The 16,421-nt window shown below is 40.7% G+C and overlaps 1 protein-coding gene across 2 annotated transcripts in view; it reads left to right on the top strand.

Moving 5' to 3' along the window:
- The window catches only part of SYNPR (synaptoporin), a 307,158-nt gene that overhangs the window by 179,649 nt on the left and 111,088 nt on the right, over window positions 1–16,421 (top strand). For both annotated transcript variants that reach the window (XM_036066303.2, XM_036066377.2), the window contains one exon: window positions 13,885–14,009. In XM_036066303.2, the coding sequence (XP_035922196.1) occupies window positions 13,885–14,009 (125 nt within the window). The remainder of the gene's footprint in view (window positions 1–13,884; window positions 14,010–16,421) is intronic.

The raw sequence follows: 16,421 nt of genomic DNA, 5'->3' as shown, positions 1-16,421 counted from the left end.
TCCCTGGTAAGTGTGTCTGGGGGGAAAGAAACACAGAGAAGCAGGGAGCTTTGGTGTTTCCTCATATAAGGATACTAATCCTATTGGATCAAGGTCCCACTCTTACAACTTAACCTAAATTACTTCTTTGGAGTTGACATCTTCAAATACAGCCACACTGGAGATTTGGGCTTCAACATATGAATTTGGGGGGCACACAAACATTCAGTCCATAACAAGTTGCAAAATGGTGATATTCTAATTCTATCATTCCTTCTTCATTATTAGGGGAATAGTTTTATAAAGGGAGATTTCCTCTCTTCTACTGTTTAGTCACAAGTAGCGCTCTTAAAGAAAATGTAAGATAAATGATTGATTCTTCCCTTTCAGTTACTAGTTTCTAAAATAATGGATTTGTTCACTAATATCCTCTAACAGTGACCAATTAGATTTTTAATTTTGGTTGTTTCTTTTAGTATAATTATGAACTCATGGATGCAAACTATCATTCCCTATATGAGTGGCCTTGGACAAATCCCTTAACCCCTCTAAGCCATGGTTTACCTAACTCTGAAATGGGGATGATGATGGTACCTACCTCACAGAATGATGAGATTTCAGAGATAACAATGTCTCTAAAGCGCTCAGCACACTGCTGGTAACAAATAGAGTCTCACTAAGTAGAAGCAACAGCTGTGTTCTTATTATGATTTGAATTCTAATCAGAAAATATTACTTTAGAATCTATTTCAAACTGCTCTTATAGAACTTCTACTCTACTATTTTGAGTATTTTTCAATATCAATGATATGCTACCTTTTAACTGCCTGTTTTAGGTTTGCTTTTTTTCCCCATTATGTAATCAAAATAATACATAGTGGCAAGTTGTCTGTTATGACAGAGGTGATTTGATGACCATGCTTCGTGTTTGAGAGGTTCAGAGGTTTTGACCCAGACATCAAATGGTCAGAAAATCAGAATGATCAACAAGTGTATGAATGTCTTTAAGTATGAACAGTATAGAGATGCAACTTGCCAGTGAGGTGTTTAAAGGGTAAGTAGAACATGGGAAGGCCTTCAAATCTCTATATACAGTTATTTGCATATTTCGGAATTCTTCTGACAATCAGTGGTTCTATGAGTAATTCTGAGCTCATGAAATCATGAGCTCAAATATGATGCCTGTTTATACTCATGGCTTGTATTTGGTAAGCCCTAGGTTTTATTTAATATAGCCACAAAACACACACACACACACACACACACACACACACACACACACACAAACCAAAAATAAGCAAAAAAGAAATCAACTGCTCTTCTTTTCATGGGATTCTGTGCTTGTCTTTCATCAAGAAGAACCTGAATTTACGAAACAATTTTTTTTTAAAAAAAAGAGAAGGAATGAGAGAAATTTCTTTTGTAATGAGCCATGCAGTCTAGTAAAAAGAATTAATTGAATGTAGCCAGTTGGTTATGGATCAATATTTTTTTCCAAAATAATCTGTTATTCTAATTTGCTTTGGGGATATAAATACAACTCTAAGTCACAAAATGTTTGAATTTTAAAGAAGAGATGTCTAACATACTGAATTTAACTGGGATAGAATCCTAACTTGACTTTTATTTTCTGGACATGGTATCTAAGGCAGATTCTTTTTTAAAAATGGGGTTTACAGGTTGTGACTTATCTTCAGTTTAAGAAAAACATCTGGTCATTCTACATTATTATGAAAGCATGGCTTCTGGCAAAGAATAGTTCATGCCAACATATTCAATACATATTATTGAACTACAGAATGAAAGCTATGTTCCCTGGGCTTATCTTGCTTTAATTTTCCTGTCAAGCAGAAGTATGCAGTTAAGATGTCTATCATCAGTGATTTTCTTCAATGCTCTAGAGATGGTTATGATAGGTAAGAAAGTTCAGGAAGTCCATATCACAGAAAAATGTCTAATTTCAAAAACACTACAATAAGCAAGAAATTAATTCACAAGACTCTAATCAGGTGTCAGAGAAATGGTGTCAGTTCTGGGTGAGAAGCTCTACTGAATTTTTATTTTTTCTTGCTATCCCATTATGACAGATATGAGAGAATTAGAGTTGATTCCTGTAAAAATAATTGCCATCACTAAATCTGATGAAAGATAAGTTGCACTTTTTAACTCAATTGATGATGGACAGTATACTTGGGCCCTATGTTCCCATGATGTATTTTGAAATATTCTTACCTTGATCTTAAGAGTGACTTTGCCAAAATATTTTAATAACTAAGCAGGTCAAAAATGTTATTCCATTTATATCCTCTGCAAATGTAAATAATTTGAAGGTATTATTGAAGATAATTCTGGAAGGGAGTGGAGTTTTTTTGATTTTATATTTTTTTCATCCAAATGAAAGTTAAAAACAGCACCACCATCTAATGACAGGCTCAAATTACTTTACTCAGGTTACCCAGAGGTTGTCTAAATTTGCAATTTTAATAAAATCTTTTTTTAGTTACAAAAGTTATACATGCTTATTGGCAAAAATTGAAACAATACAAAAATAATGAGGGGTGCCTGGGTGGCTCAATCAGTTGAGTGGCCAACTTTTTTTTTTTTTTAAAGATTTTATTTATGTATTTGAGAGAGAGAGAGAATGAGAGAGAGAACACGAGAGGGGGGAGGGTCAGAGGGAGAAGCAGACTCCCCGCCGAGCAGGGAGCCTGATGTGGGGCTCGATCCTGGGACTCCAGGATCATGACCTGAGCCGAAGGCAGTCGCCTAACCAACTGAGCCACCCAGGCGCCCCTTAAATTTTTTAATTAACATATAATGTATTATTTGTTTCAGGGGTACAGATCTTCTTACACAATTCACAGCACTCACCGTAACACATACCCTCCCCAGTGTCCATCACCCAGCCACCGCATCGCTCCCACCCCCCTCCACTCCAGCAACCCTCAGTTTGTTTCCTGGGATTAAGTCTCTAATGGTTTGTCTCCCTCTCCAGTTTTGTCTTGTTTCATTTTTCCCTCCCTTCCCTTATGATCCTCTGTCTTGTTTCTCAAATTCCTCATATCAGTGAGATCATATGATACTTGTCTTTCTCTGATTGACTTATTTTGCTTAGCATAATACCCTCTAGTTCCATCCACTGGCAAGATTTCATTTTTTGATGGCTGAGTAATATTCCATTGTATGTATATATACCACATCTTCTTTATCCATTATCTGTTGATGGACATCTAGGCTCTTTCCATAGTACTAGAAGTGGCTGACTTTTGATTTCAGCTCAGGTCATAATCTCAGGGTCATGGGATCGAGCCCCATGTCAGGCTCCGTGCTCAGCGGGGAGTCTATTTGGGATTCTCTTCCTCTCCTTCTCCCTCTTCCTCTGCCATTCTCCCCCCAGCTTGTGCTCACTCACACTCTCTCTCTCTCAAATAAATAAATCTTAAAAAAAAAAAAAAGAAACAATACAAAAATAATGAAAAACTGAATTTCTGGGGCGCCTGGGTATCTCAGTCGGTTAAGCGTCTGCCTTTGGCTCAGGTCATGATCCCAGGGTCCTGAGATCAAGCCCTATGTCAGGCTCCCTGCTCAGTGGGGAATCTGCTTCTCCCTCTTCCTCTGCCGCTCCCCCAGCTTGTGCTCTCTCACTCTCTCTCTCACTCGCTCACTCTCGCTCTATCTCAAATAAATAAATAAAATCTTTAAAAAAAAAAAAAAGAAAAACTGAATTTCTGCCTCCAAAGTCCGGTCCTCAATGGTAACAACTGATGGTACTTTAGTGTTACCTTTCTAGACCGTTACAAGCCTGTTTAATATATATGCATGTAGAGTATACCGGGCAATTTCCCTTTTTTTCTTTGCAAAAAGATGAACAACTTTCTATACTGCTATTCATTCTTTTTAACTATTGCATAATATTCCATTGACTGAATATTTCAGAATTTATTTAATTACTTTATATTTTTATAAGCATGAAGATTGTTTCAGATTTATTTTTACTATTTCAACCATGCATTTTACTTCAAAGAGTTATCAGGCTTTAATGCTAGAAAATAAAATTCAAGCAGAAATTTACATTTCAATTTATGAGCAGGTGTTAAATTAAACCTATTATATGTGCCTATGATATGAGGCACAGGACTTTCTAGGTACTGTCTAGGACAAGGGAAATGACCACTTACAGAATGGGCTTTCCTAGGCTGTCTTGCCTTTATAAAATGCCTTGGATACTTGCTTTATTTCTGCCCCTTTCTCTCATAAGTTCCTGTGGCAGACAGTGGAGATTGACTCAGCAACCATGAGCCTTTGTTCCCTTGCTTATCTTCCCTATGGAACCCCAGGAAAGTTGAATACTCACATTCCAGTCTCCCGTGCAGCTAACATGTCCATGGACAGAGCAGCCATTTTGTGACTATGAGGCCAAGACCGTAAGAACCAAAGAGATGTGTGTACAGATGTCATCAATTCTGGACTTCTCAATATGTATGAAAAGTAAACCTTTATTTGTTTAAACCACTATAGGCCAAGCTTTCTGTTACCTGTGACCAAATACTTTACTAATTGACCCAGTCTCCAGGCTGCACATTTAAGACAGGAAAGCAGAGAAGTCGTTTGCTTTGTAAGTAATTTGGAGCTCTTTTTCTGTAGCACATGCTCAGAATTCCTCTGGCGATGGTATGAAGTACCAATTCTGTGAGGCTGCTTTTGCCTGGGAGGATTCCACACAAATCACAAAGCCGGTAGAAGGGCACAATATCCAGTATTTGACAGGCAGCGTGAGATGGAATGCAGTGTGGAAGATACTGGTGCTGGTTAAGAGGATTAACATAACAATAAAAAAAAAAAAGAATACAACATAAAAAAAAAAAAGAACACGGATAGTTACGTACAATGACAGGAGAAAACATACAGCTCTACACAGGAAAGCTTTTTGACAGTAGCTTTCAGGGCCTCCCTATAAGATACAATTATATTGTCTTCCAGGGACATCTTGCAGTTTTATCTTCACATGAAGGTCCCATCTGAGGTTTTACAGGGTTATTTACAGAAGCTTTCTGGGTCAGAATATTGCAGTAACCATAAACTGATAGTGAAGAAGGTGCTTGGTCAATTTCCTCGGAAAAATCCAATTATCAGCAAGAGAAGACAAACTAAAAGAAAGAATTAGACCAAGATGAGTAGAAATGGAACATTAGGTTTTAAAGGTGCTCATCAGTCTGCTGGGGGAGTGGGCTGTGAGGGAAGCCACAGTTAATCAAAAACTCTTTCTGCACCAGAAGCTAACTTGACAGTATGTATTCTTCACTTTTCCAGGGCTACTATTGAGATAGTCAGCTCCTGGAAACAACTGTGTTCCCAGAAATGCTCTTTGGGGGTTCTTGGGACAAATGGCTCATCAGCCCAAGACAAATCATAAAAGGAGAAGGGACAAGAGGGGTTCATCAGAGGGAAGTGAGGAGGGGGAATTGGGTCCCTTTAATCTGTAAACTGTTGAATGATAGAGATGTATGAAAGTGAACAAGCCACCCGCCCTGCTGTGGCTGACAGGAGGGACTTGTGCGGTATAATTGACATGACCTACTCACAACAAGCTTTCTAAATGTTCCTGTCATGCCAGACTCTTAACTCCCTTCCCCTGGTGACCTGTGATACTGTGGAGTGAAGGTTTGTGTTGCTGAGGCAAAATGTAAGAGCTACCACAGGCATCCATTTGGATGATCAGAGCTTTGTCCTATGGATGCTTTCCTTAGTCCTCATTTGGCTTTCTGAGCATTGATGTGATGGAGAACACCTTCCCATACCCATAATTCGCATTTCTGTATTAGTCTTTCCATAGCATGTGCCAGCCAAGAGAGACCCCTTTCACAGCCCTGGGGAAGTTGAGAAGGGAGATAAACTTTAGAGAAAGGCGGGTCTGAGTTCAAACCACGACGACGTCACGTATCAAAAAAATTGTGTGGCCTTGGGTGTGCTGTTTTACCTCAGTTTTATCATCTATAAAAATGAGGGCTTTTGTTTCTACTTCAAGGGGTTGTTGAGAGGATTAAATAAGCTAACGTAAATAACGTACTTCCTGAAGAGAACCAAATATAATTGTTTTATTGTTACTGTTATCAGCATAATGTTTATTATTGTTTTCAGTGCCAAGATACGCTTTTCTGTGCACTTCATCCTCTCATCTTCTCTTGCCCATTCATTCATATATTCATTCCTTGGCAAAAGGTATGAGCCATGAATGATGTTTTGGCACAGCAAGGGATATAAAGATGACAGGGGCATGGTCCTTTTGGCACAGGGTGTTTAGACACTGGAGAACTAAGACACTTGCTGGTCTTCCAGCACCCTGTCCCTCCCTCTCTCACTCCACACTCTCCATGGCAACCACCGTGGGCTGTCTGAAATGCATATTTGCCATGCCCCTCCCCTGCTGAAGTCCCAATCCCCCTCATAAAACTGGGGTTTCTTCAGGTTTCCTTGGGGCTTTTTCCCATTGACAGACTATTTCTGTAAGGGCCGGATAGTAAATATGTTTGGCTTTGTGACCAGGATCTTTGTTGTCAGGATTCAGTTCTGTCATTGTAGTGTAAACACATCTATATACATACACGAATAGATGTAGCTGGATACCGCCCAGGGACCGTAATTTTGGGATCCCTGCTAGACCCTACCTGAAACATCCCTGCCTCACTCTTGAACAGAGTCACCCCCTTCTTCCCTCCTTGCAGCGTCTGCCCCAGTTGTGCCAAATGCACAGCCCAGATGTGCCTCACTTGCTCATTTGAGTCTTTGACTTGTTGCTCTCCCTGCCTAGAATACTTTTCTTCTCCCTCTTACCTGTATAAAACTGGCAAGGTTTCCTGATTTCTCTTTGGCTATCCACTTCTCCAGATAGCTATTCCTTATTTCTCCTCCACTCCTCTGCAAGTATGTACCATATGTACCATATTTTCCTCTAACATGCTCCAATTACACAATAAAACACTGTCACGGTGCCTTTTCATCCACTTATCTGTATCCCCAAATAGACAGCAAGTTCCCTAGAGGTGGAGGAGGGAATTATCTTTACTTATTTAGTCAACAAGTATTTAGGGAGTACCTACTTCATGCCAAGCATTGTACAGGTGGTAGAGATCCAGCAAGAGACAATAGACATTACTTTTTCTCAGGGAAGTGGTCAAACAAAACATAAACAGGTGAATAAGTAATGCCAAAAGTACAGATTTTAAGACATCTGCCCATGTAAAAGCAAAGAAAGACAGGGAGTAATGGGGTCAGAGTTGGGGTGGGCTGAGGTCAGGAAGCCTGTTCTGGATGATGTGGTCAAAGAAGAACTCCTATTTATAAAAGAGCTCAGCTTATTTAGAGAGGGCTGGGGAGATGAGGGTGTGAAAAGATGGAAGCTGAGGGCATGAGATAAGGTGTGTCAGGAGGTACAATTCCTTTTATTAATGTAATCCTAGGGTACATTACAGTGCCTGAATAGTAATAGGCCCTTGGTCAGGGTTTGATAACTGTCTCAGTTGCAGTCCCCCAAAACAGACCCTGAGACAAGAATTTTGACTCAAGAAGTTTACTTGCGAGGTGATACCAAGAGGCAGAATGATGAGTAGGGAGTTGAGACAGGGAAAGGAGGAATGCCCACGACAGGTATTAATGAGCAGATGGATGTTGCTGTAGACAATGGGGGCTCAATCTCAAAGGGCAGCCTCTGAAAAACTGTACTAACCACACCTCAGAGTTTCCCCACAGAGGGGCAAGAACACTAGGGTTTTGTCCACTAATTTCCATCCCAAATTGGTCAGAAGCTGGCAGAGAATTAACTCCAGGGGACTTCCATCATGCCTCTGTCACAGGCTGAGTGCATTCCTGCTGCCCAAGAAAGCCCTCAGCAAAGAGGCTCGGGTGTTGGAGGGTGAAGCCTTTGGTCTGTAGGTGGGCCAGACCTGCTCCCTGAGGCTGCAGATGACCTCTAGGCCCAGCTAAGGGGACATAGGCAAGGCATAGGCAGCCTCTGCTACATTAACTAAGTGAATAAGTGATTGGGTGGATAAATGAATGAAAGGATGAATAGTTGTACCTGATGAAAGAGGAGTGAATCAATTCAATAAGCCCAAGGTGAGTGATATGAAATAACAGGAAATAAGAAATAAGAGGGGTGAGTCAATGAAATAAGCCCAAGGCTCTTGCTCCTGGGGAAAGTCTAGGAAGGTCTCTTGGGAGTAATGGTATGCTGGAGCTCAGCTGATGGTGCAACACTCCTTCCAATCAAGTTTGCAGGTATTAAGAGTATAGCTTGGAATTGGCCATAGCAGGAGTATTCACATCATGGAAATTGGCAAATCAAATGCTAGAAATCAATGCTTTATCCCCTGGAGATATGATTGTCAGCACACAGCTCAGTGGTATCATGAGTATTAGTACCTGGTTTCAATTTTCCAGTCCCTTTCATACTAGTCTTCTTATTCTCACTTATTTCTTCCAAGGTATCCTTCATGCCTGAGGTTGTATGTCAGGCCATGGAAAATGTCCTCTCCCTAACTTTCCTGCAGACCACAGGTCCCTGTGAGAGCCATTAATCAACCTGATTTCCTGTCCTCCTCTAACCTAGTGCTTTCCACTATACCTCGAAAATTAACCATAAGGATTAATAGCATCTTTCATTGATATTCCTTGTGTGGTTCAATTAGTTCCAAGGAGGGAGCTGCTTGCCCTCTTTCCAGGGAAAAACCTTTGGTATCATTAAGTGTGCAAAGATATGCCTGCTATGGCTGATTTTGGTTTATGGATGCTTATTAAGCCAGAAAATGCTAGGCATCTTTCACCTGAATGTATTTCTAATCAGTCTTCATGCAAAGGAAATCTCTGCTGGTTAATTTTGTCCATTTAGAGAATAGTTTTTTGTTGTTAGGAACAGAGCTGTAGATCATCCAAGACAGTATTAAAATGAGAGTTCATGGTAGGAGATTTATTTCTGTCTCTTAAATTCAAGGGAAGTGAATGATTGGGCCAGTGGTTATGATACTGATTATCTTAGAATGTGCTGGAGGGTGAGCTGTCTGCTTTGTTTGAGAATTGGAAGCTTGAGGAAAGATAGCCACACAAAGATTTTATAATTTCACTTGGTTGGGTAAATGGACTTTTGCCCCAGGGCTATGGCCCCAGGATCTACAAAGGTAAGTAAGTAGATTGCATTACCAGAAGGAATGCAGTGCTAGGTGAGGATGTACACGCAGAGCCTAGGATTTGAAAAAATGACACATGCATGCATGTGCACACACACAGACTCCATGTCTTCATGTCTCTCATCAAGTTGCTTGTAGTCCCTGCAGAGTCAGCTTCCAATTGAGGTCTTTCTCCCTAGTCCTTCTCTCATCTCTTCCTTATACCCCACATAGTCCCCTCAGGCTCTTTTCTCTCTTCAGACTTACAGGACCCACCTCCAGTTCTCATTCCATCTTGGCCACGTAACACAGTTCCATCTCCCAGCATTAGCCTTGCAGAGTCAAGCATCTACAAGACACACAAACCTTCCTCTTGCTAATTTTAACGGCCTCTCAGAGAAACGGTTGTCAAGATAAGGAAGTTTCTATCTCTTTATGTCTTCCAAGAACCTCCTTCTAAAATCCTCCACCTGATCAAGAGTGGAAGGAAGGAAGGAAGGAAGGAAGGAAGGAAGGAAGGAAGGAAGGAAGAAGGAGGAGGGAGGGAAGGAAGGAGGGAGGGAGAGAAGTAGGGAGGGAGGAGGGAGGACAAATTGATCACAAAGCATCCATTCTGCTTGGCTAGTGAACTTGCCCATATGTGCCTGTCAGACACTCAGAAGAAACATGGAGAACCTCAGGCCACTAAAGCACCATGGTGCATTTCTGGGTAAAGAAGCCTGGAACATTTGACAGTTAACTCCCACCCAGGTGGCAAGGAATTGTTCTCCCTGCTATTGTAGAGCTAATTAGAAGAATGCTGACTCAGGGAGTCCAGAGACCAGGAATCTAGTTCCAACTCTGCTCTAGCTGAGTGGGGGCAAGTGAATTTTCCTCTGGAGTTCTTAGTTCCTTCAGTAGTGTAGTGGTGATAGTAATAGTAGCAGAGAAGCAGAAGGAGGAGGAGACACTTTAATGTTTGCTGAGGGCTGTGAACCTGATGCCTTACATATGTTCTCCCAGCTAAAGCACACAAAACTGTATGAGGTAAACACTATTCTTCTCAGCCTCTTTCATGATCTGATTGCCACATTGACCTCCCATTGACAAGCTTTCCTCCCTTGGGGTTTCACTTGAGCTGTTCCGTCTGCCCAGAGCACTTCCCTCCACTCCCCATGGCTTCCTGTCCTTCATCCTGAAGGTCTTAGCTTACATGTAACTTTCATCAGGTGTACCTCCCTGTCTAGAAGAGCTTCCCCCCCCACAAAACATATAGCACAATGTGTAATTGTTTCACTTGTATGTTCTGTCTGACTCTGTCCCCCCATCCAGTGTTGAGCTCCATAGTGAGCAGGGGCCTTCTTTGTCTTTGTGTTTTCTCTTTTTTATTTTCCTGTTCCCTCCCAGCTGACGCCAAGTAAGTACACCACTGAACGTCTGCTGAATGAACCAGTGAATTAGTCCTGATTTAAGAGATGGAGGAACTGAGGTTTGGAGAAGTTAAATAACTTGCTCAGTGTCAGACAGCTAGGAATTGGACTCACACTCAGGTTCTGCCTGACTCCCACAACTGCTCTGCCTGACCACCTAGGGAGGAGCGGTTGGGCGGACTTCTGGGAGGGGAATCCGTGAGAGCATTTTCTGAGTTCCCTCCCACTCTACATTCCTCTTCAACACCAAGGGAATTTTGACCCACCAAAGAGCTTCCGGTCCCCTCTCCCCACTCTGTCTTGATGTATTCCAATTATAGACCTAGGCCCCTAGCTGATAGAATCTGAGGGAGTTGATTTCACTCTCCCAGATATGGAATCAACCATGCCTGTAATACGTTATTCACTCAGCAGGATCTGACTCTCCCAGTGTTGTACAAACATTATCTGTTTAATCCTCACCAAACCCATGTGAATTTGATATTGGTCACACAGTATGATTTCCCTTTAATCAGTAAGGACTGGGGGAAGGGAGAAAGTTAACCAGAAAGCCCATAGGTACCATATTTAACTCAAGTACAATGTCTTAATGTTTTCAGAGCTCGATAGAAGTTAAAAGAAAAACTAGTGGTGTGTGTGGTTTTAATAGTCTGACACCTTCCTTCTATGCATCTAACATTTTGAATAGTTAAATACATAATTACCATTCCATCTTAAGTTCATTACATGGTAGTATTAATAATACCTTACTGTATATAAAGCACTTTAATGTAAGATGAAAAGCCAAGGGTAGTTCCCTTATAGCTATTAAGCACTGAAATTAACAGGATTTATCTTTATGTCCCTTCAAATCTAACTTGCTACATTTTAATGTTTCAAGGAATTTTTTAAAATGCAACTGCTTAGAGCCATTATGCTATTCTGCTACATCTTTAATATGGGAATGCTAAGCTTCACACACACGCCCACATCATTGCTGTTAAGAGAAAATAATATCACATATGTTAAGTGCTGGGCCCAATACCTGGCCTATAATAGGCACTTAATAATGACAAGAATAGACAATTCCTCCTAACCTTGACATGTACAAGTGCTGGTTACACCCTTAGGACTCTTGCCCCATAGAAGTATACATGTGTAAATACCACTAAGTCTCTGCATGAATTGAGAGGGGCTGCACATAAATATGTATTCCATCTTATTTAATTCTCTCAGTGATTCAAGGAGTTACAGAGGACATTCCTGTCTTACAGATGAGGAAGCTTGAGCAGGATAAGAGCTGTCTCCATAGCCATACCACAGAGCTCAGGGCTCCATTACTCCACTCTTTCTTCTGGAAGAAGTCTTACCAAAGGCAGTATTCTGACAGGGAACAAAGGGCTGAGACATCCAGTATTATATAATACAACTTAGATTTAAACATTGAGCACTTAAACTCACTCCCTACTTATTCTTACCAATACTAAAAGCTGAAGAAAGAGAGCATTTGGTCGTGAGAAGTGAGCAGATGCACACCACAGGGATAAAAATCAGGTTCCCTTCAGTCTTGGTGTTCTGTGTGTATCAGCCCCAGATGGTGGAGTGGATTGGAGTAGCTTCTGAACGCCTCCTCAAATGCTATTGATGAGGCAAATTAGGAAGCAAAGCAAAGCAAAACAGATCAGTTTTTCTGGAGTGCTTGGATGCCAGTTCACTGGGGCTGATGGTTGCGTCAATTTAGCTAGAGAGTAAGTCTAAATTTCCTATTTTATGGCCTGGAACATCTAAGGAGCCATCCACATCCATTTAGAGTAATAACATTTGTTAACGTTTATTGAATACTTTTCCTCTGCCAAGATCTGTTCTAAATGCTTTATACACAGTAACACATATAAACACAGTTTTCTCTTACTATATCTACTATGTCTTTTGGTCAAGTTGTTTCCATTTTTAAAATACTGATTTTAAAAACTAGTAACTTAAAACTGCCACACACAGAAAAAAAAAATGGTCCCCAAAATATTCCTTTCCCTGTGAAGGTTTTATCATTAACCAGTCTTTCCTATTAAAGTTAGATGGCCAGTTGAGGCCAACAGCTCTAAGACTCTTCTATCGAGTAAGACTGAGGTGGCAGGTGTTATGGATAACACTCATTTTGTCTTCTGTGCTTTCTGAATAGGCTTGGTAACATTACCAGTTCCAGCAGCCTTCTTGTCCACAGCAACTGTCTGCTTTATATCACCAATAGCAAAATGACCCAGAAGAGTTATTATCAATGCTGTTTTACTGATGAGGAAACCAAGGCATGGGGAAATTAAGGAACCTTCCCAAGATCACATTCCAGAACCCATGCACTTAACCCTTACACAATAATTCTGTTTGCTGTGCAAAGTGAGCTAGTGTTCCTAATGGGACCCCAAACTACCTCAAGAACCTGAATTCCAAAATGAAAATAAAATAAATGGGAGTATTACAACATGGGTTAGTGTTAAGTGCACTTGACTGACTTTCTTTGGAAATGAGCAGGAAATACTTTTGAATTTAGCCAAACTAAGCAGACAAGGTTTAGCATTTGCTTCCCATCTTACGCCATCCTTGGTCTCCCAGATGTATCTTCTTTCTTAAAGCCTTCCCTGATTTCCTGCTCCTCATTTTCAGTACCTAATTCCCACAGACCCATGTTCTACACCAGGATAGACTATGACATTAGTTGGTAACCAGCTGAACCTTTTAATAGTTGACAAAGAGCAACTAATACAGAGATGTAACAACTGGGGAGGCTTTGAGGCTGACATACTGAAATCAGATGCTCTGAAGTAGAGCCTTCTAGATACTCATCTACTCTCCCAAAGCTCTTTAGCTCTCAAATTCTGACTATGCCTTTAAAAAAAAAAAAACAAAAAACTATATTACTCCAAAAGATAAAATATGTTTATTGCAGAAGACACAGATAAACCAAAAGAAGAAAGCAAGGAGACACCTCAAATTCTTCCCACCTGGAGACATCCGTCATTAATCCCTTAGTGTGTAACTTTCCAGATGTTTTGATATGAGATCGTATCTCTACCTTCTGAGGCATGACAGCTCTTTACACAGTCGAACACAGATATTTTGTCCTTGTGTTCAGTTTTCCTCCAAGCAAAGTTACCCCAGCTTGCCGGACTATTTTTCAGAGACCACCTCTACAGTCCCCATCATCCTCCTGGCTTTCATCTTCCTTCCTGAACCAAATATAATGCCACATTTCAGAAGAAACATAACCTCTCTCAACCCAGACAGTAAACTCCTATTTATATATTTCATTAGATTAGCATGATTCTAATGACTCTCTTCTTTCTTGTTTTTTTTGTTCTCCACAGCTTTTTGCAATCTTTGCATTTGCAACATGTGGTGGCTATTCTGGAGGCCTGCGGCTGAGTGTGGACTGTGCCAACAAGACGGAAAGTAACCTCAGCATTGACATAGCATTTGCCTACCCATTCAGGTAGGAGATGGCCATTCATGCTCACAGAGAGGGCATTTCTTTCTTATTTTAGAGGAGGGGGAGGGACAGAGGGAAAGGGAGGGAGAGAATCTTAAGCAAGCTCCACACCCAACATGGAGCCTGATGCTGGGCTCGATCTCACGACCGTGAGATCATGACCTGAGCCAAAATCAGGAGTCTGACAATTAACCGACTGGGCCACCCAGGTGCCCCTACCTGGTATTTTTTTTTTTTTAAGATTTTTATTTATTTGACAGAGAGAGAGAGAGCACAAGCAGGGGGAGCAGCAGAGGGAGAAGCAGACTCCCCGCTGAGCAGGGAGTCTGATGGGGACTTGATCCCAGGCCTCTGGGATCATGACCTGAGCTGAAGGTAGACACTTAACCGACTGAGCCACCCAGGCATCCCTGGTATTATTTTTTAAAACAACTTTCAGCCCGATGTTTGGCATCTCATTAATCTACTCTCTTGTTCACTTCAATTAAATATTTATTGAGTAATCACCTTGTGCCAGACATGGTGCTGGCTCTGGGATTACAGAGAAAAGTAGAAATTGACCCCTGAAAACTTTTCTTAAATAGGAAAGTACAGTATTTTCCAAAATCTTTCCCATGGAGCCCTAGGTATTTAATGTTTAATGAAGAAAAGAAGGAGGGAGGGAGAGAAGGGGTGAGGGATAAATTAAAAATTATATGGTCAAATAAATTTAAGAAATACTTCTTAGCACTCTGCTTTTCTAATGCACATTTTGAATCACCAAGAGAAATACAATGTTTCTCAAATATGCTTGACTGCAGACACATTTCCTCACTGAGCATCTCAGAGGATCTGTGTATCATGGAACACATCCTTATTATATTGATTTAGTGAACTTTCCCTAGTCCAAAACAAAAGTGCCTCAGCTCATAGCCAATGAATCATGGGAAGTGGCATTTATACCAATATACTGAATGGTTTTTAAGAGTAGAACTGATAGAAGTTGCAAACACCTCTGCTCAAGTAGATACTCTCTAAACTAAGTGTAAAACTCGGTAATATTGAGGATAGAATCCCTGGTAATTTGGTAATAAAAGCTACCTGCATGAGTAGAAATGAGGCTGATGGGGGTGGAGGGAGGGGTGCTTGACACTTCTAAAGTTCTGGATGCATTCCTTGGCTTTAATGGAGAATGGCCAAGCCAGTGCACACTCATTGATCAATATGTGGGATCTAGGATAGGAGATAAGAACTACCAATGGCTGGAATCTAGCACAGGAGATAAATGTCAATGGCTGGGCAGCAGGGGTAGGATGCTTAGTAACATTATTCATGAAATTGTAAGGTCTGCGTTACCTTCACAATGACTTCCTACCAAAAGATTGGTAGCAACAGATAATTTGAAGGTCAGTCCATTAAGATTTGAAGATCAACAAGTCACTAAACATTGCACCCAGGTCTCTCTGTCTCTCATACTGGAAGAGAGTAATCAAGAGACCTGTTTAGATAGGAAAACAGTGCCTGTTTTGTTTTGTTTTGTTTTTGGTGGCGAACAGAGTAATATTTAATTTCATGCAATCCTTGGCTAAGTGTACAATTTGAAAAGATACTTCAAGCAAACAGTTTCTGGTATTGGGCTTAATTTTCTTCCCAAGACATATTACCCAATAAAAGGCAGCTGAAGAAATTGGATACAAATGTTTATTGTCATCTATGAGGACAGTGGCCCACTTCTTTGAAATATTTTTAGTTGGGTTCTGAGACAAAGATAGTGCACTATTATTTTTTCAGTAGCAGACACTTGTCTTCCAAACACTACCTTGCTCAGAAGCTCTGTATCTAGAACAGATGGGAGTCCCTGAGAAAGCTGAAGCCAGTGAGGAAAGGGGCTTGAAGCACAGAGCTGGTCTTCCTTCGCCCTCTCCCTGCCAAACACATCGCCCACTCCCTGCTGCAGCCCCTCCAGTATCTCCTTAGAACCCTGGGTCTCCTACAAGCACTTTAAAAACCACTGTTCTAGAAGAAAATATGAAGCCATAGTTGGTTTTCTCTATTCATGGTATCTTAGCAAAATGGTGGGTCTCTTCCTTTGGAAGTCATACTAGCATGTACTTCAACCTCAGTTTCTGAAAAATAGAAGATTGCTCAGATTTGGGAAGTGATCTATGGCACCTCCAAAATAAATTTTGTATAAGACATAGTCTATACTTTGTCAGTCCATCCCAAATATATTCTCTAAATTTGGTGGTTAACCACACTTCTTTTCTCATGGGATACCCAAATAACAAAAACTAAATCATATTTATGAAGATTATGTCATGATCGTTGCATCAAATTGTTAATTTATTTCTCTATGGTGAAATTATGAATGAATCAAATATTCTTTTTATACTTTCTACATTTTCCAGATTTTCTATAATAAGATTTTATGACTTT

The sequence above is a fragment of the Halichoerus grypus genome, chromosome 1, assembly GCF_964656455.1.
Source record: "Halichoerus grypus chromosome 1, mHalGry1.hap1.1, whole genome shotgun sequence".
NCBI classification, from domain to species: Eukaryota; Metazoa; Chordata; class Mammalia; order Carnivora; family Phocidae; genus Halichoerus; species Halichoerus grypus.
Note: the sequence above shows the minus strand (reverse complement) of the source record. Positions and strands in the feature narration are given on the sequence as shown.